Raw genomic sequence first — 22,342 nt, 5'->3', positions numbered from 1 at the left:
AACTTCTTAACACTACATATCCTGAAATTTTCTGAGAAAGCATCATCACTATGTGAATTTCTCAAGAAAGGTGTGCTATCAGCATGTATTTGATTGATTAAAAGAGCAATTTTCTGCTGAACATGCCAATGATGGCAGATAAAATTCAATGCAGAGAAGTAGCTAAGAGGAGAGATTGGATAGGTTGGGGTTATTTTCCTTAGAACAAAGAAGGCTGAGAGGTGACTTGATTGAGGTGTACAAAATTATGAGGGGAATAGATAGAGTGGACAGGATAAAATTGTTTCCTTTGATGGAGAATTCTAGAACCAGGGTACATAGATTCAAGATAAGTGGCAGAAGGTGTAGGGGGGACATGAGGAAGAACTTTCTTATGCGGAGGGTTGTGTGTGTCTGGGATTCGCTGCCCAAGTTGGTGGTAGAGGCAGAAACTCCAAACTCTTTTAAAAAGTACCTGGATCTGCACCTTAAGTGCTGTAAGCTGCAGGGCTATGGGCCGGGTGCAGGAAGGGATTAGAAAGGGCACCTGGGTGTCCTCGGGCTGGCATGGACAAGATGGGCCAAATGGCCTCCTCCTGTGCTGTAACTTTTCTATGGTTCCATGGTTCTAGGTATGAAGTTATTTATTTTGGAGAGCCAATAAAGGACACAAAGTGGGTGCAAGGTGTATATGTGCATGAGTCATTGGTGGCAGGACCGTTTAAGAGATGCTTTATCAACAGAGGCATAGAGTACAAAAGGGAGGAAGTTATGCTAAACTTGTATAAAACACTGGTTCGATCTCAACTGGAGTATTGCATCCAGTTCTGGGTGCCACATGTTAGGAAAGATGTGAAGGCATTAGAGACAGAGTGCAGAAAAGATTCATGAGAATGGGCCCAAGGATGAAGAACTTCAATTACGTAGATAGGTTGGAGAATGTGGGACCATTTTTCTTGGTGAAGAGAAGGTTGAGAGGAGATTTTTGATAGAGGTGTTCAAAATCATGAGGGGCCTGGACATGATAGATAGGAAGAAACTGTTCCTATTGGAAGGGTCTGGCCAAGAGGACACAGATTTAAGGTAATTGGCAGAAGAACCAATGGAGACATGAGGAAAAACGTTTTACACAGCAAGTGGTTAAGATCTGAAATGCACTGCCTAAGAGTGAGGTGAAGGCAGATTCAATCGAGGCATTCAAGAAGGAATTGGATTATAATCTGAAAAAGAATAATGCACAGAGGTATATGCAGAAAAGGCAGGGGAATTAGGGCACTAGGTGAATTGCTTATCCAGAGAGCCAGCACAGACAATATGGTCTGAATGGTTTCCTTCTGTGCTGTTTCAATTCTGTGATCTCTTGATACTACAATCCAAGGAAAAGAGCTACACTTGAAGCAGAGGCTTCGCAAAAGGGTCTTGGGGCATGTCTGTTGCAGGAAGGTAGACCAGTTGCGTTTGGACCCAAGTTTGTCATCTGCTCAGGTGAACTATTCAAATGTCAAACGGGAAGCACTGGCTATAGTGTTCAATATCACCAGATTCCATATCTACCCATTTGGCAAATGCTTTGTTGTCGAGACTGATCACAAGCTGCTGGAAAAGATTGAGAAAAATCAGTGCATGCCTCGAATCCAAAGATTGTTAATCAAAGTATAGGGGTATGATTGCAAAGTCTGATACAAATCTGGAAATCTCGTGGTTGAATATACATTGAGCACGCTACCGAACTCCAAGAAGACAGACGATACACTGTTGGATGCCCAAGTGGACAAAGTAGATGCAGAAATAGAGAATGTGTGCAACTTGGACAAGATAAACGTGAGAAGCCCTGGGCAGAGACATCCCTGTCCTCAGGGAATTATGTAGATCATTATCACTGGGTGGCCAGATACTGCATAAGAGTTCATGATGAAAGTGGAGTCATTTTCAAGGACAGACAAGTGTTGATACCAGAAACTATTTGTCAAGATAGCCTTATCTAGTTACATCAAGGACACATGGGCATTGAAAGAACAAGACAACTTGCATGTGAGACAGTTTTTTTGGCCAGGGATCAATAGTAACATAGATCAAGCTGTGAGGATGTGCATGTCAGGAACATCAGTCAAACTAGCACAGACAGCCACTCCACCCTCATGATATTCCATCACACACATTGTGAAGAATAGGTACTGACTTGTTTCCTGTAGAGGTGATGATTTCTTATTCATAACCGATTACTTCTCCATATTTCCTATCATTCGCCAACTAAGGGATGCATCAAGTGCATTGGTGGCAAACACTATGAGCACAACTTTCAGTCTTTTTGGTTCCCTGGAGGAGATAGTGTCAGACAACAGACCACAGTATGGCAGTAAACCATTTCAAGACATTTGTGCAAAGTGGGTGACAAACCATATAATGTCATACCCACACCATCCAAGGGAAAATGGGCTAGCATAAAAGATGGTGCAGATGGTAAAGTCACTGAGTTGGAAACTTAAGGAGAACAGTCAAGATATTTAAGTAGCAATGTTGCAACTGTGAGCAAGATATGGGATTACCAGCCCCAGCAGAGATTATGTTCGGAAGACAAGACAGGTCAACTCTTCTGAGTTATCATCAGATCAAATTGTCATCAGCTCAATATAGATTATTAGAAAGACAAGAGAGAATGAAAGTGAGTTTGCTGCAAGTTACTGGCTACACAAAGGGTTTTTGGAATAAATGCCACAGCCCATTTTTAAAACAAAAAAAAAACACCTCTGCTAATGGACAAATGATGAGAGAATAAAGGAAATAAAGGAGTACAGTTTTGCTCCTCTTTCCTGTTGTAACAGAAATTGGGGTCTCAGGTCCGAGATTGGATCCTTTAAAAGCGAACCAAATTTTGGGGTCATAGAGTCATAGCGGTCTACAGCACAGAACAAGGCCCATCGAGACTGCGCCGGTCAAACAAGTATCTAATTATTCTAATCCCATTTTCCAGCACAAGGCCCATAGCCTAGTATGCCAGTTTAGGTGCACATCCAAATGCTTCTTAATTGTTATGAGAGGTTCTGCCTCTACCACACTTTTGCGTAGTGAGTTCCAGATTCCTAACACCCCCTGGGTGAAAAAATTCTTCCTCACATCCCCTCTAAACCACCTGCCCCTTACCTTAAATCTATGCCCCCTGGTTTTGATCCCTCCACTAAGGGGAAAAGTTCCTTCCTGTCTACCCTTTATGCCCCTCAAAATCTTATACACCTCAATCATGTCCCTGCTCAATCTCCTCTGCTCCAGGGAAAATAACCCCAGTCTATCCAATCAGTCCTCATAACTAAAGCTCTTCAGCCCAGGTAACATCCTGGTAAATCTCTGCACTCTCTCTAGTGCAATCACATCCTTCCTGTAATGCATATTCCAGAACTGCATGCAATACTCTAGCTGTGGCCTAACCAGCATTTTATACAATTCCAGCATAACCTCCCTGCCCTTATATTCTATGCTTTGGCTAATAAAGGCAAGTATCCCATATGCCTTCTTAATCACCTTATCTACCTGTCCTGCTACCTTAAGGTTTGGGGGCCTATAGTACACTCCCAGCAATGTGATTGCTCCTTTTTTTGTTTTTTCAGTTCTACCTATATGGCTTCATTTGAGGAGTCTTCTAATATGTCATCCCTCCTTACTGCTGTAATCGATTCCTTGATCAATATTGCAATATCCCCTCTTACCTCTTTCCCAGTCTCGCCTAAAGACACTATATCCTGGAATATTGAGCTGCCAATCCTGCCCCTCTCTCAACCATGTCTCTGTGACAGCAATGACCTCATACTTCCATGTGTTAATTTGTGCCGGCAACTCAACTGCCTTATTTGTCAGACTCCTTGCACTAAAATAAACACCATCCAATCTTGCCAAACTCCCTTGTGCCTTAACTGGCCTATAATTTCTATGCCTTGCAGACTCACTTGCTCTCTCTTCTAATTTTGGCTGTGCATCTACCCCTGCTGAACCTCCTCTTAGGATCCCATCCCCCTGCCAAGTTAGTTTAAACACTCCCCAAAGGCACTAGCAAACCTCCCCGCAAGGATGTTGGTCCCATTCTGGTTCAGATGCAACCTGTCCGCCTTGTATAGGTCCCACCACCCCCAGAAACGGTCCCAATATCCCAGAAATCTAAAGCCCTCCCTCCTGCACCATCTCTCCAGCCACGCATTCATCTGGACTGACCTCCTATTTCTATACTCACTGGCGCATGGCACCGGAAGTAATCCAGAGATTACTACTTTTGAGGTCCTGTTTTTTAATCTGTTTCCTAGCTCCCTAAATTCTGCTTGCAGGACCTCTTCCCTCTTTCTACCTTTGTCGTTGGTACCAATATGTATCATGACCTCTGTCTGTTTGCCCTCCCCCTTTAGAATGCCCTTCAGCTGTTCAGTGACATCCTTGACCCTGGCGCCACGTCTACAGCTGCAGAAACGCCTGTTTGTTCCTCTTACTATCAAGTCTCTTACCACTATTGCTCTTCCCCTCTTTTTCCTCCCCCCACCGTGCAGCTGAGCCACTCACAGTGCCACGAGCGTGGCTGGACTCCCCAGAGGAACCGTCACTCTCACCGTTTTCCAACACAGAAAAACGGTTCTTGAGTGAGATGCACCCAGGGGATTTCCTGACTACCTGCCTGACACCTTTCTTCTGACTGATGGTCACACATTCCCTCCCTGTCTGCACTTCCATAAGCTATGGGGTGACCACGTCTAAAAATGTGCTATCCACAAAACTCTCAGCCTTGCAGATGCACCTCACAGCCTCCAGCTACCGCTCAAGCTCCGAAACTTGGAGCTCAAGTAGCTGCAGCTGGTGGCACTTCCTGCACACATGGTCGGTCAGAGCGCAAGGAGCGTCTAGGACTTCCCACGTGCTGCAGCAGTACATTACACTGAACTGAGTTGCCCTGCCATGCGTCTAGTTGAAAAAAAACCCTTACTTTAAGTTAAGTACAGTAAAAAAAAAGTTAAATTATTTATGTACTTCAAATAAAAACTAGAACCCTTACCTTTCCTTAGCTTAATCTATTTTAATCTGGAGAAAAAAACCGGAGAAAAATGCTTACCCACTACTCACCAATGAGCTCTCAACTTTGTGCTGACGTCACTTTTTGAAGCTTCCCTGCGCTCAAGCTGGTTCTGATCTCTCCGCCGCTCTCTCGCTCTGTCTTGTGATGTCACTCTTGTTATTTTCAACAAGAAGTGACAGCAGGACACACTTCCCAGACTGCTTCACTATGATGCTGACTGCAGGACACTCTTCCCAGAATGTTTTACCACGATGCTGCCTGCAGGGCACTCCCCTAATTCTGACTAAAATTTTGACCAAAGTCTAAATTTAAGAAACAAGCTGAATCTGATATAAACCGAATCATTTGGATGCCAAGAGGGAAAGTTCAGTGGCGAAATGATCTTTATAACAGAATTAAACTCCTGCAGCAAACCTTCCTGTAACATTAGAACAACGGCAAATTTTAGCACATTGATGTTTGTAAAATAAGGAGACTTAAAAGGTGAGACAGTAACGTTCCTAAGCACAGAACAATTGAAATTTGTAGCTAGGGAGGTACAGGTAAAACTGTCTAGTAAGGTAAAAAGAAATGAGCTACTCCAGGTGCTGCTTGAGCATTTGGAACCCACTTATCAACTAGAACAGATAGACGAGGAGTGAAATCCTGACACCAAACCCCTTCTCCTAGCTCAATTCGAACTGGTAAAGGTCAGAATCTAGCTAGAGTTTCAGGAGAGAGAAAAGCACAGAGAAATTGAGAGAATTCCAGCTCTGAAAATTGGAAATGGAGCTAGAGAGAGATCAGGTAGATGGAAGCTGCTAGGGAAAACCTCTCTCTACCAGGTAGCTGTCCAAATCTCCATACCCCAGAACCAAGCTTTGCAACCCTTAAATACATTAGGTTCATTCCCAAATTTGAAGAGAGCAATGTTTTGCCACTTTGAAAAAGTAGCAGGACAGCTAAAATGGCCATGAGATATGTGGACCTTTATGATACAGCGACAGTTGACAGGAAAGGCCCAAGTGGCCTGCTCCATGCTGACTCCTGATGTGTCCTCTAATTATGAACGGACCAAGGTTGCCATCCTTAGTGTTTATGAGTTAGTCCTGGAGGCATAGCACCAGAGATTCTGAAATGCTTGTAAGAAAACCTAGAGTTCCAATGGCTGAAGCAAATTATGTTCGACTGGTAGTTCTGCTCTTTAAAAATATAGCACACCTATGATGGACTGTGGAAATTGATATTCCTGGAGAAATTTAAAAACTGCTTACTCTCCAACCTAAGAATGCATTTGGAGGAGCAGAAAGTCCTCACAGCCATAATTGCAGCAGTCACGGCAGACAGCTAGGGTCTCACCCTTGCAATACATGAAAATAAACAGGAAATGGAGTGACCAATATGTGAGTGACCAGTACATTGTTCTTTATTTTCAGTCCACAATGTTCCGTGTTGGCAAATATTAATGGAACAGACATCTACAGAAACAGGAAAGACTATGTCAATGTAAGGAAACGACTTGATCGTCACTTAACTCCATTGGTTTTCTTTAACAGATCTGTACATCTACTAATCTAACTTATTTCCACCACAGATTTATGAGCCTGAAGGAGTGAAGATCTTTAGATGCCCTTCACCAATTTTCTTTGCAAATGTAGACTTCCTTAGGACCAAGCTAATTGATGCTGTAAGTTGCCATTTATAACATAGTATCTAACATCACCCGGATACCGTTTTAACAATGTCCAGTTTGTTTAAAGCTGTTATATTTAAGTTTCTTCATTCTGTCTGTTAGTTTTAAATTTCAGTGAAATTAAAATTCCCAAGATTGAATATTTAAACAGTTCTGTATGTTCTGGAGTAAACTGCAATAAATTATGTTTTGACAAGGTTCAAATTATGCTATTTGATTGATAGTGATATTTCATTATAACATTGGACTTTAAACTTCTTGAAATCTATTTCTGCAGATTGGGTTTAATCCACTCCGAATCCTCCGCAAGAGGAATAAAGCTCTTCAGAAGATCAAAAAAATGTTGCAGAAAGGAGAGTTAATGGTCACATCAGTAAGTTCAGTAACAAAGTCTAGGGATGATGGTGTCTAAATGTAAAATATACTCAGTGAGTTTGTGTTTCAAGTTCTACGTTCCCATCTACCCTGATAACCTTTGATTCACTTGTCTTAAAAATATTCAGTGACCCCGCCTTCATCGCCTCCTGAGGCAGAGAGCTCCAAAGCCACACAACCCTCTGAGAGAAAAAAATTCTCCTCATCTCTGTCCTATAAAGGCGACCTCTAATTTAAAAACAGTGCCGGAGTCACCCACAAGAGGAAATATCCTTTCCACGTCCACCTTGTCAAGACCATTCAGGATCTTATATACTTCAATCAAGTCACCCCTCACTCTTCTAAACTCCAGTGGAAATAAGCCCAGTCTGTCCAACCTTTCCTCATAAGATAACCCACTCATTCCAGGTATCAATCCAGTAAACTTCCTTTGAACCACCTCCAACACATTTACATCCTTCCTTAAATAAAGAGACCAAAACTGCACACAGTACTCGAGATGCGTTCTCACCAATGCCCTGTATAACTGAAGCATAACATCCTTATTTTTATCTCACACAAAAATAGCTGGAAAAAAAAATCTGATGAAGAGTCATACGGACTCGAAACGTTAACTGTTTCTCTCCACAGATGCTGTCAGACCTGCTGAGTTTTTCCAACTATTTTGTTTCTGTTTCAGATTTCCAGCAGCCGCAGTATTTTGTTTTTATCTTAGTCCTTATTGTTATTTTCAATTCCTCTCATAATAAAGGATAGCATTCCATTAGCCTTCTTGATTACATGCTGTAGCTGCATACTAACTTTTTGTGACTCATGTACTAGAACACCCAGGTTCCCCTGCACCTCAGAATTCTACAGTCATTCTCTGTTTTAGTAGTACTCTGCATTTTTATTCTTCCTGCCAAAGTGAACAACTTCACATTTTCCCACATTATACTCTATCAGCCAGATTTTTTGCCCATTCATTCAACTTATCTATATCTACCTGCAAACTCCTTATGTCTTCTTCACAACATCATTTCCTACCTATCTTTGTGTCAATTGGAAATTTAGCTTTCACGCCTTCGTTCCCTTCATCTAAGTCATTGATGTGAATCATAAAAATTCGAGGCCCCAGCACAGACCCCTGCGGGACTCCACCTGTGACATCCTGCCAGTCAGACAAAGACTCGTTTATGCATATGCTTTGTTTTCTGCCAGCCAGCCAATCTTCTATCCATGACTGAAAATAAAGCACAATGTACTGGTCACTCACACATACTGGTTACTCCATTTACTGTTTATTCCCATATGTTGTCACTCTCATGTACGATGAGCTTTTATTTTCCGCAATAACCTTTGATGTGGCACCTTATCAAATGCCTTCTGGAAATCCAAGTACAGTACGTCTACAGGCTCCCCTCTATCCACCACACGTGTTACTCTTTCAAAGAATTCTAATAAGTTGGTTAAACATGATTTCCCTTTCATAAAACCATGCAGACTCTACCTGATTACCTTGAGTTTTCTAAGTGTCCAGCTATAATCTATTTAATGATCAACTCTAATGTCTTCCCCATGACAGATGACAAGCTAACTGACCAAGAGTTTCCTGTTTTTTGCCTCCCTCCCTTCTTCAATAGAGGAGTTATATTTGCTACTTCCCAGTCTGATGGAACCTTTCCAGAATCTAGGGAATTTTGGAAAATTATCACCAATGCATCTACTACCTCATTAGCCACCTCTTTTAAGACCCTAGGATGAAGTCCATCAGGCCCTGGAGACATGTCAGCCTGCAGCTCCATCAGTCTACTCAGTACCGCTTCCCTAAGTGATTGTAATTTCACTAAGTTCCTCTCTCCCCTTCACCTCCTGATTTACAGCTATTTGTTTTCTGTATCCTCTATAGTGAAGACAGAAGCAAAATATTTGTTCATTTCATCTGTCATTTCTTTATTAACTCCCTATTCTCACTGTCTAGAAGACCAACACTCACTTTACCTCCTGTTTTCCTGTTTAAATACCTGTAGAAACTCTTGTTATCCATTTTTACATTTCTAGCTAGATTCCTCTCATACTGTAGTTTCTTTCTCCTGATTAACCTTTTAGTCATTCTGTGTTGTTCTTTATATTCTGACCAATCATCTGACCTACCACTCATCTTTGCGCAGTTATATGCTTTTTCCTTAAGTTTGATGCTTTCCTTAACTTCTTTAGTTAACCATAGATGGTGGGACCGCCCTTTGAATTTTCCTTTATTGTAGGAATATACTTATTCTGAATATTCTGAAATATCCCCTTAAATGTCTGCCACTGCTTCTCTATTGATCTATCCCCTAGCTTGGTATCCCAGTTCACTTCAGCTTGCTAAGCTTTCATGCCCATATAATTGCCACTTTTTAAGTTTAAAATACCAGTCTTAGATCCACTCTTTTCCCTTTCAAACTGGATGTAAAATCAATCATATTGTGGTCGCTGGTACCTAGGAGTGTCTTTACTCTGAGGTCATTAATTAATCCTGTCACATTAAACAATACTAAGCCTAATATAAACTGTTCTCTGGTTGGTTCCAGAATGTGCTGCTCTAAGAAACTATCTTGAAAGCATTCTATGAGCTCCTCATCCAGGCTTCCACTGTCACAACTCACTGGGGACAGTGTGCTGTAATATCAAGCCCCACTGTTCCCTGAGCCGAGACAAATGTGAAAAGTTTGATCAAACCACCAGATTTCCCCAATTCAACCTAACTGTTTAATTTGGGTTATCAGAATACGGGCACCAGGTTTGTAAACTTAATAAGAAAATAACCGTTTATTGAACAAACTGTCGTTAACTAGTGGCAAAAGAAAGAAATATGAATTGCTAATTTCTAACTCTATAACTTAAATTCTATCCCTTCTTAAATCCCTTTGCACACATACACACACAACACATGAGACACACAATAACATGGGTTTTAAGGGTGGGATAAAATAGTTCAATAGCACCAATTCCGGGGTACAGGATTCGATGGGTTGATTTTGATCAATGTCTTCCAAATTCTTTTCAGTTCTTATTGATGACATGAGGTGGTCTTCCAGCACTTTCAGTATTTGGTTCACTGGTTGAGCACTTGCCTTTCAATGTCTCTAATAGTGATTTTCTCCTTTGCCTCTTGATAGGGGTTTTCAGAGAGAGAGCAGATTATGGAGATATGAGGAAAAAAAGCCAGCTAGCTAGTATTGTGGAATTACTGGAATCTTCCACACACAGGAGAAAGAGGTTTTAGGTCTTGTTCCTTTCAGGCTAGGAGCTATTTTGCTGCACTGACATCACACAAAAACCTGATCATTCACGGTCAGGAGCCAATTAAGACGTAGTTGCCAGGCAGCTCCCTTGATCCAGGACTCCTTTCTGGCACCATCCTGTCTTTCATGGTACACTCTGTTCCAGGACTGCAACAGTGTACACGTCTCTCGTCCTGTTCCAGTGGACATGTCTTTCAAACTGCACCCATTGTAATCTTAGTCCGCAGTCCAACAGAAAATAAAAGGTATGTTCTTTACAACAATCCAACAGAAATACAAGTATGTGTCCCTTACACTACCGCCCATTTGATTTTTCCAGTTTATATGTAGATTAAAGTCACCCATGATTATTGCTGTCCCTTTATCAAAAGCACCCAATATTCCTTTTTGTATACTTTGTCCTACATTGTGGTTACTGTTAGGGGGCCTATAGACCACTCCCATTAGTGACTTCTTTCCCTTACTATTCCCATTCTCACAAACCTTACACTGCTGTATCCCAAACCATTACAATACCATACTTACAACTCGTTATGCCACAGTACCCCCAAGCCCTTCACTGCCATAGCCAATCATATTCTTGTTTCTGCGCAGAAAGGCTATATTCAAACTACAGATGGAAGTTATGAGAGCAACTCAGAAAATAAAGATAACAACAGTATTGAAGACCTGGATAAAGCAACGGATATGAAAGAGCTACCGATGAAGATAGATTGGAAATCTTGTCTTCCACCTGGCATACATATTCCCAGTGTGGAAATACATAGCATTGTCCTTGACTTTGCTGCAGTTTCTTTCCTGGATGTGTCTGCTATGAAAGGCTTGAAATCGGTAAAAACTTATTCTATTTGCAGAATAAGAAAGAAAGGAAGAAAGGAAAGACAGAATGGAAAGGAAGAAGTTGGGGGTGGGGGAGGAAGGACAGAATGGAATGAAATGGGATAGGAGGAAGGAAGAAAGAAAGAAAGGAAGGACTGAATGGAAAGGAAGGAAAAAAAAGAACAGAAAGGAAGGGAAGAAAGGAAAGGACAAAATAGAAAAGAAGAAAGGCTTGCATCTATATAGTGCTTTCTACAATCAACGGATGTCACAAAACATTTTACTGCCAGTGAAGTACTTTTGAAATGTAGTCACTGTCATAAAATGCAGGAAATGCGGTAGATATTTTAAGCTCAGCAAACTCCCACACACAGCAAAATGATAATGGCCAGACATTTTTTTGTGATGTTGATTGAAAGATAAATATTGGCCAGGACACGGGATAACACTCCTGCTCCGCTTCAAAATAGTGCCATGGATCTTTAACATTGACCTGAGCAGGCAAATGGGGCCTAGATTTAATGTCCCATCCAAAAGACAGTATCTCCAATGGTGCAGTGCTCCTTCCGCACAGCACTCTAGTGTCAGCTTGATTTTTGCGTTGAAGCCCTGGAATGGGACTTGAACCGATAACCTTATGACCCAACTGAGCTATGGTTAACACATATGCAATATGGCTAGCAAAGTCTATTAATCTGGTGAGTGTTATTTTCTTTGTTAATCTGGCATTTCCAGCTGAGATAGTGTCAATAAGTCAATAGCGTCCCCTCATGTAATTAATGTTGGTGTATGATGCAGACAAGGGATAGTGTCACTGTACAGTAGTCAAATGCAAGACTATTTCTTCCTTGCAGCCTGGAAACTAAAACTCTGGTCTCAGTGCTGTGGGCCAGGTAGACATTTCTCACAAATAGATCATATCTGAATTATAAATCTGCATGTTGCCTCTAGATATGTATCACAGTCTTAACAAGTTGCAACAGTTTTTGCATGGCCTCCTTGAAATAATTTATCAAAGTATATAAAATATACCACATCACACCAATTAAACATCATTCCTGATATTCAAACTGCTCTAGCAGAAGCTAGGAAGAAAAGATAAATCATTTAAAAATCCAATTAACCTTTGGATATCAACTGTTCAGATAGTGATCTCTCTATCCTTCACTCTCTCTGTCTCCACAGATCTTGAAAGAATTTGTCAGGATTGAGATTGATATCTACATCGCTGCTTGTGGTAGTAAGTTTCCTTCTCACTAAAATTTTACCAATTTTGAAAAAATAGACCATGTCTATTTTAGATTTGTTACTCAATGCACAAGTCAGGAATGTGATGGATTATGCTTTTCCTCCCTGCATGTGTTCAACTACAATTGTTGAAACTTAACACTATCCAAGAGCCTGCTTAATCGGCACCCCATGACCCACATTAAATATTCACTCCCTCCACCTCTGATGCACTGCAACTGCAATATGTGCCATCTAGAAGATGCACTGCAGCAATTAGCCAGGCTTCTGCAGCAGCACCTTCCAAACCCATGGCTTAAACCACCTGGACAAGGGCAGCAGAGGCATGGGAACACCACCACTTGCATGTTCCTTTCCAAGACACACACCAGTGGACAGATTTCTAGTTGGTTGAGATGCCTGTCCCCTAGTGCAAGTCCTTCTGTCTTGCTACATTGTGATATTACTTTAAAAGAGAATGTGCTAATGAGTAAGTAGCCAGGATGTAAACCATGTGACCGGCAGGCATTGTTAGAGGAGATTTTAGCTAAGCTAGCAACATGTGGTGTGAAGGAGTTGCAGCGGTAATTTCATGTTAACACTGGCGGTTGAATCTTTACAGTGAATCTGTCTGCTGAGCAATCCTGTTCTACATCTTCAAATAAACTGAACCTATGCTTAGTTTACCAGTCTTATGTGATATTAGTAAATTTGTATTGAGCAAACATAGAAATACAACATGATGAGCAGCAATGGTTCCTCTTAAACAAAATGATGAAGACTTGATGATCACAAGAAAAGCCAATGACAAAATTTTGTGTTGTATAAAGGATATATATGCATTGAAGATCCCCAGAAGCAGAGTCCTTTTACAGACAGTGTTTCACAGAGCAGTGAGTACCTGATTTGTGGGGTAGCTGGATCAGTGGTGAATTGGGCAGTCCATTTTGAGTTGGACAGTACAAAAAGAGGAGAGAAAAGGAAAAGCCAGCAGCCACTGCATTGCTTAAAGCTCCCCATGGAGTAGGGAAGCTACAAATCCCCTCACACATAGACAGTCCCTGACTGCCTCTTGCAAAGTGAACTGAAGGTGGGCATGGTATGAGGGAATGGTGAAAATGACAGAGGGCAAAGTGAGGCAGTAGAGGGGAGGGTAAGGGTTCGATGGTAGCAGTAGAAGGGACAATGAGGGTGGTTGGTAGGGACTCAGAGGCAGACATGGATCCTGGAGGTGGGAGGGAGGAGGTCGGGGAGGTGAACGTGGATGGGGGTTGGAATTTTGGGAAGGAAGGGAATGTGCACTTTCAACTGGGCATCTCCAAAAGGAAAGGGTTGTGGCTGGTAGGTCACAGACAGGAGGTGGAAGGTGATGCTGGAAGGAGTGAACTGTGATGGGGTAAAGGAATAGGTGACTGGGGGAGGGAAACGATGGGGAAGCGCATGAAAAAATGAACCCAGACCATCCTGTCTAACTCGAAAGTGAAACGGCAGTCATGGTGGGCGAGATTAGGTGCTGCATAGGAGTGTGATCATTGGATTGACGAAGATGCAGGTCAGCTCAGATGGACAACTGAAAGTGACCCCCAGCAAGCAGCATTCAAAATGCTCAGGACATTTAGGTGAGTGTGATATATGAAGGATCCGCGTGCCTGGGAACATGCTTGCACCAGGCTCTGAAAGGCCCTGTCACACACACACTTCTCCCTCCAGAATCACTCATTGGCCAGCTGCTCCCTCTGCGGTGACAGAGGATGAGGTTGAGGGGGTCACAGGCAAAGGGGACTCAGAGGGAGAGGACAGCTTCTGAGATTGCTGAATGGATGATCCAGGGATGTCCAGCTGCTGCTTCTCCCCACTACCTCTCACTCAGGTGCCCATGGGCCCCAGCCCAACTCCTTAAGGAAAGGAGGGACATCGAGGTGTCCCGTTTGTCTCTTGTCTTGTCACTGCAGGAACTCACCCTTCGCTCCCATGATGGAGTGCAGGTCAGCACTTCTCTGCGTTCTGCTGGACCAGGATCTCCATGGCATCTGCCATCCTCCCCATGGAGACCTTCAGACACGCACATATGGGCACCACTTCATCAGAGAGCAGGCGGACACACTCCTCTGACTTGTGTGCCACTCTGTTGAGAGCTTCCAACAGCTCTGCGTGATGTTCCGCTGCCTTCTGCTGACTCTCCAGGATGAGTTGGAAGGCTGAATCTAGAGGCTCGTCATCTGACTCAGACTTCACAGATGCCTGTTCCCCAGCAGTCCTCTGAGTGCTGGGGAGCTTGCCTGAACTTGCCTCCTCCTGCTGCGGACATGTGTCTGTGCAGTGACCACTAGGTTGTGAAACTGAGCCTACTCTAGATCTAGGTCCCACCGAGGTGTATGTCTCTGCGCTGGTGGAGTGTATGGGTAAGCACTGCAATGGGTTGTCCAGGCTGCTTATTTCCAGCTCCTCTGGAGGAGGTGCCCTCTTGGCTGGAGGTGAGGACCTGGATGGAGCTGAGGGAATAGCTGGCTGAGGGTGTCGGTCGCTTGGCAGAGCTCCCTGTGAACTAAAGTGGAGCTAATTGCATGGCAGCAGAGTCAAAAGCAGGTGAGAAGGAGAGAGAGCATTCTGTTGAGAGAGGGATGATGTGGTGCAGGAACACATGAGTGTTCGCCACCGACCTCACTGTCACCGCAGACACGGTCCACATCCTCACCAGTCAGTGCGATGGCACACTCCTCAAAGTGAGTGAGGGACCTAATGTGGGCCACTCCACTCCTGGGTCTGGGACCTCTCCCTGCTGATGTGAGCAGGCTTCCCCTTCATGAAAACAGATGCAGGGAATGTGAGCAGTACACATGGCACTGAGTGGAATGTTTGTGTGGTGAGCTGAGCCATGGACAGGATAAGGATGCAAGTTTGAGAGAATATGAGCCTGATGGAGATGTGACGGTGTGTGTGAGAGTTAGTGGTGTTGTCCCTTGAGGTGTGAGATCCCTGTGAATGTGTGATGCATTTGTGAGTGTGAGTGTGTGAGTTGAGAGTGATGAGAAGAGTGAATTACCTTGACGGAACGGATGAGACCATGTAACAGCACTGGGTGGCTGTTTCACAGGGTATTGGCGCAGACCAATGCTGCCACCACCTCCCAAACCGAATTAATGAAGTTGCTGTCCAGCCTGCAGCCAGAGTGGGGGTAGAGGACATCACAGCGAGCCTTCACTGCATCCAAAGGGAGTTCGACGGACATGCCATTGAACCTGGAGGCTGCAGCCTTTTTGCCTTTCAGAGCCATGTCTTCTCTGCGGCAGTTGTAGCCCACACTGAGGAAGCACTGAGAGGTGTGCACGCGGCTGGACTTTAAATATGGTGCCCAACATGATGAAGTGGCGAAGTGATGGTATGGCGGGCCTGCCCTCCATGGAAACAGTGTGTTTCCTGTGAATGCATAATTAATGTGGTGGCTTTGGGACAATATGGTGTGAAAAGCCACCGTTGTGGCCGGCAGGTTATATATAATTTTACCTGCCTGCTACTGCACTTGGTGTAAACCTGGGATGATTCCACCCTAACATTCAGGGTACGAGGTACATGTGAATTAACAGGCCAACTGTGGTCAAACACACCACCCTACACAATAAATGGCAGATGTGACCAAGACGGAGTCCATGGATTTCTCAGCAAACCGCCGTGATGTCACTAACACTGCAAGCCAACAAATCTCACTGAACCTTTGTCTCTCTCATGAGAAATGAATCTTCACCTTTGAAGATCTCATCTTGAAATTCTCTCCAACTCGGATGGCTACAACAATGGCTCACCTCGCAGGGTTTCAATCTCATCTCCCGAGCTTCCATTCCTCTAGGTTCCCAGGTTTACACTCAGGCACCAACTCACAAGCTTAATTTCAGCTCTTTGGCCGTGCTAAGCAGAACACTTCTGCTCCAAAGGGCTACTTTTGCTCCAACAACCCACAGCACAGAGTCACCAATCTTCTTCTGCTTTCTTGGATCTTCAGGGCTTCTGTTGAGCCATCTTCAATTACCAGGTCTTCCCCTGAGCCTTCTTCACTGAAAGTCTGATCCTCACTGCCCTTCTCCTATTTGGAGCCTATTTCTCTGCTCCTCCCTTTTTTCACTGAAGTTGAGACATTTTCCTGTTTCTGTCAACTCTCTGGGACTGTTCTTTTGGGACCTCCTCCTTGTCCCCTGCCTGGGATACTTGTTTGTGATGGCACGCTGCTCCTGGTCACCTGCGCTGGGTTTTCATGCTCTTTTTCTACATGCCAGCTCCCCATCTGCCCATGCGCTAAAAGGTCTGAATTGAAATTGAAATTGAAGTTCCCGACCTCAGCTCTCAATGTTAAGGCATTTAGTTTTCATAACACATATGACCAGCAGACATTGTTCAGAGGAGCTTTAGCTAGCAGCAGGTGGTGTGAAGGAGTTGCAGCTGTAATTTCATGTTAACAATAGCTGTCGAACCTTTATAGTAAATCTGTCTGCTGAGCAATCCTATATTTCATTTTAAAATAAACCAAACCTACAGTCAGTTTACCAGTCCTATGTGAGATTGGTAATTTTGTATTAAGCAAAGAGAAATGCAAAAGCTACCACTTTGAGCTCCATAGCAAGGAACAAAATCACAAGATTCCAATCTGAAGTTGGAGCAGCAACAAGCTCAGAGATTGGGACTCAGAGATTCAGCAGCAAAGAATTTGAGCCTTTGATTTTTATGGTTGCTTCAAATTAAATATTTGGAAATATAAAGATTGAACATATAATTATTTTGTTTACTGTTAGATTTAATCCTGGACAAATTAGAACGATGTGGATTTTTTGATGACGAAATCACTCCAGATATATTCTCCCTTACAATCCATGATGCTATGCTCTGCATATTGGATAAACATGGTCCCAGTAATTCTGTGAGCTTCATATATGACAAGGTATGTTTGTACATATGTTATTTACAGGACCAGAATTGTAACTAGATATTTAAACCATTTTGGTTTACATTGGGCTCCAGTATACAAAGGAACAATTAGAACAAGGATGGTGAAAATTGCATTTATATAGCACCTTGATTCAAGGGTTGATCGAAATTGCATAGTATCTTAGGGATATCATAAACCACTGTAAAGTGCTTAAGTGTAGTCACTGTTGTAATGCACGAAACACAGCAGCCAATTAGTGTAGAGCAAGACTCTACAAACAGTAAATTGACACAATCTGTTTTTGTGATGTTGGGTGAGGGATAATGTTGACCAGGACTCCCCTGTAGATGGGCTGGCAAGATATCTGCTCATCCATGGTTCCTGCCTTCTGGTCATTTACAAAATCCCCTGCTTTAACTCTTAGGTCCAAAGTGATCACCTCACACTTCCCAAAATTGAACTCCACCAAACACAGTTTTTCTCTTCACTTAATCTATCAATATCCTTTTTCCAATTTTCCCATCTGCACTATTTACTCTGCTACCTAACATGCATTGTCAGCAAACTTGGATACATAACTCTCCATCCTTTCATCAAAGTCATTGATAAATATAATGAAAAGGTAAAGCCTCACTGCAAATCTCTGGGAGGCACCATTAATCACATGCTGTCAATTAAAGTGCATACCCATTATCCCTACCCTCTTTCTCACCTCCTCACCAGTCTCTGTACAGGAGAGAAAACAGATTATCTCCAATTCCACATACTCTTATTTTTGTGAACAGTTTCCTGTGTGAAACCTTATCAAATGCCTACTAGAAGTCCAAATAAATAATATCTATAGATCCTCAAATCATAAACAACTCAAACTAGTAAGAAGTTACAAATGATGAAATTGGAAGTGCTTTACCATTACGAATAGACTATTTTGGTTGTTACTATGGTTAATAGTACCTGTTAGTGTTATAATCCCCATAGAGACCAACAAACTAAAAGAACCAGATTTACTGACTGAGCCCAATGAAAAAACCAAATAGACAGGATGTCACTTTTATAACTTTTACTTTAACAATCAAATCAAAGCTTGACATAAATTAATCATGAATTAATAGGTAAATTGTGGTCAATATAAACTATAAAATAAATTTTAAATGACAGATACAACAAAGATAGATCTCAGATTTCCTAGGCAGTCCACTTAGCATATATGGTACCACATTCAGCCACAAAGCCCTTTAAAACTCTGCCTTCTCGGGTATAGTTCCAGTTCTTTTCTCCGTGCATGGTTCCATCACCTCTGATAGCGGTTACCAACTAATCCAAATCTTATAGGCATGGTCTTTAACAAAATGGCCAGCTCTGGTTAATAATTCCCTTTAAAATAACTGAAGCAACAGCAGTAACTTTACTTTTCTTATCCCTACTCTTCAGGTTTCCTTCTTTAAACTGCCCTATACACAACTCTCCGTAGGCTGCCTGCTCTGCACTGCTGGGTAGCATGAGTTTTTTATGGCCATGTGTCATTGTCTGGTTTCAACTAGTTTCAGTTTCCTCAGAAACCTAAAGTCACAGCTTCATTTCCCAGAAATCTGAAGTTTCAGTTCTCCTTTCAGTTCGGGTCTGACAAAAACAAAAGAACCAAAAAAAAAGCTTTGAAACCAAGGTCAGTGCAACCAGCAGAACATTTAACCAGTCTTCTGTTCAGACAAGAGCTCACACGTGCTTCCTTGCTTCCTACTGACCCTGCTAACCACGGATTCCACCATAATAGTGACACAGGTATATTGTAACTCTTCCTGTGTTACACTTGCACCAAATTATTCCAAAGTTCACATTCTTCTCTTCTAATTCTTTCCTTTTTCCTTCACTACTTTTTAAATTTCCTTCCCATTTCCATTTCCTTCCCCTCTCTCGCATATATTTTCCCAACTTTCTCCCTGTATAGTGTCCCCTCTCATCCTCCATGACTGTGAGAACCCCCTCACAATCTGTCTTGCTCTGTGCCCACACCCCCGTATCTCTCGCTGGCTTGTACCCCCACATGGCCCTCTTTGCCTCCTTCCCCCAGGATCTCAGTGCCCTCAACCCTGTAGCCCTCAGTGCCATTTGTTATGCCCCATGGCTCACCCACTCCCCACAGGCTGTCAGTGTCCTAATTCCTCTATGGCTCTCATTGCTCCTTGCCCACACACCTCTATGGTTCTTAGTGCCCCTCGCACCCCCTCCATGGTTCTCAGTGCTCTCACCCCTATGGCCCTCAGTGTCCCCTTCCCTCACATTGCCCTTTTGAAACAGAGCAGTGGAGTCTTGACCAATAGTTATCACTCAATTACCTTCACAAAAACAGATTATCTTGTCATTAGCACATTGCAGTTTTTGGGATCTTGCTGTGCAGAAATTGGCTGCTGCATTTCCCACATTATAACAGTGACTACACTTCAAAAGAATTTCATTGACTGCAAAGTACTTTGGGATGGCTGGTGGTTGTAAAAGGCACTATATAAATGCAAATCTTCCTTCCTTCTCCTGGTGCCCCTTCCTCACATGTTGGTTACGATCTAAAACAGCCATGTTGCATTGATGACCAAGTTACGAAAAACAAATCACAGATTAGACAAGCAGAATTAAAGACATTAGTTTAAAATTAAATGCAGCAGTTTTGTGCCCACAGAAAAGCAACTAAATGGAGGAAGTGCATTTATTCCTTCAAAGAAGAGCCAGCTGAGGATCTGGTTGACAATAGGAATGAAGGGTTAAAGAGAGAGATAATCATTGAACCTGTGCCCATTGCCATGAATGTTTCCTGTAGAGAGCAACAGCCTGAAGTTCAGTGGGTGAGAATCAAGGAAGGAGTAATGTTCTGGAAGTCCCCTTGATTAATCCTTGGGATCAGGACATTTATGCAAAATTCTTCCTCAGTTTAAGAAAGTAGGACAGAGACTTTTGACCAAAGAGCATTTTCTCATTTCATTTGTTATACATCTTTTTTAATTCCATCTGTAAAGGACAGAAACTCTTGTAACATCAGAAGATCATTAAATAACCAACTAACCAAATGCAGAAGACCATTAATTATAGTAATCAATTAACCATATGCAGAAACCCATTAACAAACCAGTTAACCATGTACAGAAGACATTAACTAACCACAAGCAGAAGAATTGCATTTTAGAAAATATAGCTACTGCAGTAATGAATATTGAAATAGTAACAGTGACTTTAGTCACCTTGATTGTTGCTACAATATCAGGCACATGTGGAGTCATGCACTTTACAATATGGAACAATGAGAGACTGCCGATTACAATCAGATTAGGACAAAGAACAAGGAAAAGTACAGTACAAGAACAGGCCCTTTGGCCCTCCAAGACTGTGCCGATCATATTGACTGTCAAACTAAAACATTTTGCACTTCCGGGGTCCTTATCCCTCTATTTCCATCCTATTCATGTATTTGTCAAGCTGCCTCTTAAACGCCACTATCGCACCTGCTTCCATCACCTCCTCTGGCAGCAAATTCCAGACAGTCACAACCATCTGTGTAAAAAACTTGCCCTGCACATCTCCTCTAAAGTTTTCTCGTCTCACTTAAATCTATGTCCCCTAGTAATTGACTCTTCCACCCTGGGAAAAATCTTCTGACTATCTACTCTGTCCATGCCACTCATAATTTTGTAAACTTCTATCAAGTCGCCCCTCAATCTCCGTCGCTCTAGTGAGAACAATCCAAGTTTCTCCACCTCTCCTCATAGCTAATAACCTCCAGACCAGGCAGCATCTTGGTAAACCTCCTCTTCACCCTTTCCAATGCCTTTATATCCTTCTGGTAATGTGGTGACCAGAATTGCACGCAATATTCCAAGTGTGGCCTAACCAAGGTTCTATACTGCTGCAGCATGACTTCCCAGCTTTTATACTCAATACCCCTGCCAATGAAGGCAAGCATGCCATATGCCTTCCTGACTACCTTATCCACCTGCATTGCCACTTACAGTGACCTGTGAACCTGTACACCCAGATCCCTCTGCCTGTCGATGCACTTAAGAGAAAACAAAAACAGAATTACCTGGAAAAACTCAGCAGGTCTGGCAGCATCGGCGGAGAAGAAAAGAGTTGACGTTTCGAGTCCTCATGACCCTTCAACAGAACTAAACTCGAAACGTCAACTCTTTTCTTCTCTGCCGATGCTGCCAGACCTGCTGAGTTTTTCCAGGTAATTCTGTTTTTGTTTTGGATTTCCAGCATCCGCGGTTTTTTGTTTTTATCGATGCACTTAAGGGTTCTGCCTTAATTTTTGCAGATTACAATCTTCTTTAATATTGTCTGTAGGTAAACGGGACCAAGGAAACATTAAATTCTGAAGGAGAGTTAAAAAAGAGGACCTGTTTGGTAAGTTGGAAACAAATCCTTCATACTTTTTAGTAGACAATATTCTTCTTTCCAAGCTAATGACTCCATTATCCTGTTTATTTTCAGGTGCAATTGGATACACAGTTCTGATTGGCTGAGAATTTGAAATGTGAATAGAAGACTAATACAACAAGTTTGTGGATCACAGTATTGAAAACTAAGCAATATTCAGAAAGGACTATAATTTTAGATTCATTTATGTACAGAATTTGTTCTACATAGACTGTCACCATGATGGATTTAGATTGAAATTCTGGCTAATCAATGTACATTTGTAATTTTTAAGACAAAGATGTGATGTAACATTGTTTCGGTATTGCTTTGTGATGTACAAAGACCCAATTACAGTGAGTCTCCTGCAAGTGACCCATCATTACAGCTGGTGTGAGGGTTGTTCATATAGGTATCTCTAGCAGTATAGAGGTATCTGTAGCATTTCTAATACAAGCAGACATATTAATATGGAACTGGTCTATTCACACACTTCCCATTATGCTCCAATATCCATACCAACTTTAGTAGCATCACTTTTTTCACTCTTCCTCATTCATACTTCATTTTAAAGAATCACATACCACATGCATCTGTAAGCTTAGTCACATTAATGAAGACATTTCTGGAAGGAATTTCCA

At 42.4% G+C, this 22,342-nt stretch overlaps 1 protein-coding gene across 1 annotated transcript in view; it reads left to right on the top strand.

Moving 5' to 3' along the window:
* The window catches only part of LOC121286083 (chloride anion exchanger-like), an 81,432-nt gene extending 59,632 nt beyond the window's left edge, over nucleotides 1-21,800 (top strand). The window contains exons 13-22 of the mRNA XM_041203081.1: nucleotides 6,442-6,511; nucleotides 6,600-6,692; nucleotides 6,976-7,071; nucleotides 10,934-11,170; nucleotides 12,344-12,398; nucleotides 17,167-17,312; nucleotides 18,842-18,963; nucleotides 19,972-20,134; nucleotides 21,630-21,689; nucleotides 21,777-21,800. Of these exons, the coding sequence (XP_041059015.1) occupies nucleotides 6,442-6,511; nucleotides 6,600-6,692; nucleotides 6,976-7,071; nucleotides 10,934-11,170; nucleotides 12,344-12,398; nucleotides 17,167-17,312; nucleotides 18,842-18,963; nucleotides 19,972-20,134; nucleotides 21,630-21,689; nucleotides 21,777-21,800 (1,066 nt within the window). The remainder of the gene's footprint in view (nucleotides 1-6,441; nucleotides 6,512-6,599; nucleotides 6,693-6,975; nucleotides 7,072-10,933; nucleotides 11,171-12,343; nucleotides 12,399-17,166; nucleotides 17,313-18,841; nucleotides 18,964-19,971; nucleotides 20,135-21,629; nucleotides 21,690-21,776) is intronic.
* The last annotated feature ends 542 nt before the right edge of the window (nucleotides 21,801-22,342 follow it).

The sequence above is a fragment of the Carcharodon carcharias genome, chromosome 13 (assembly GCF_017639515.1).
Source record: "Carcharodon carcharias isolate sCarCar2 chromosome 13, sCarCar2.pri, whole genome shotgun sequence".
Taxonomy (NCBI): Eukaryota; Metazoa; Chordata; class Chondrichthyes; order Lamniformes; family Lamnidae; genus Carcharodon; species Carcharodon carcharias.
Note: the sequence above shows the minus strand (reverse complement) of the source record. Positions and strands in the feature narration are given on the sequence as shown.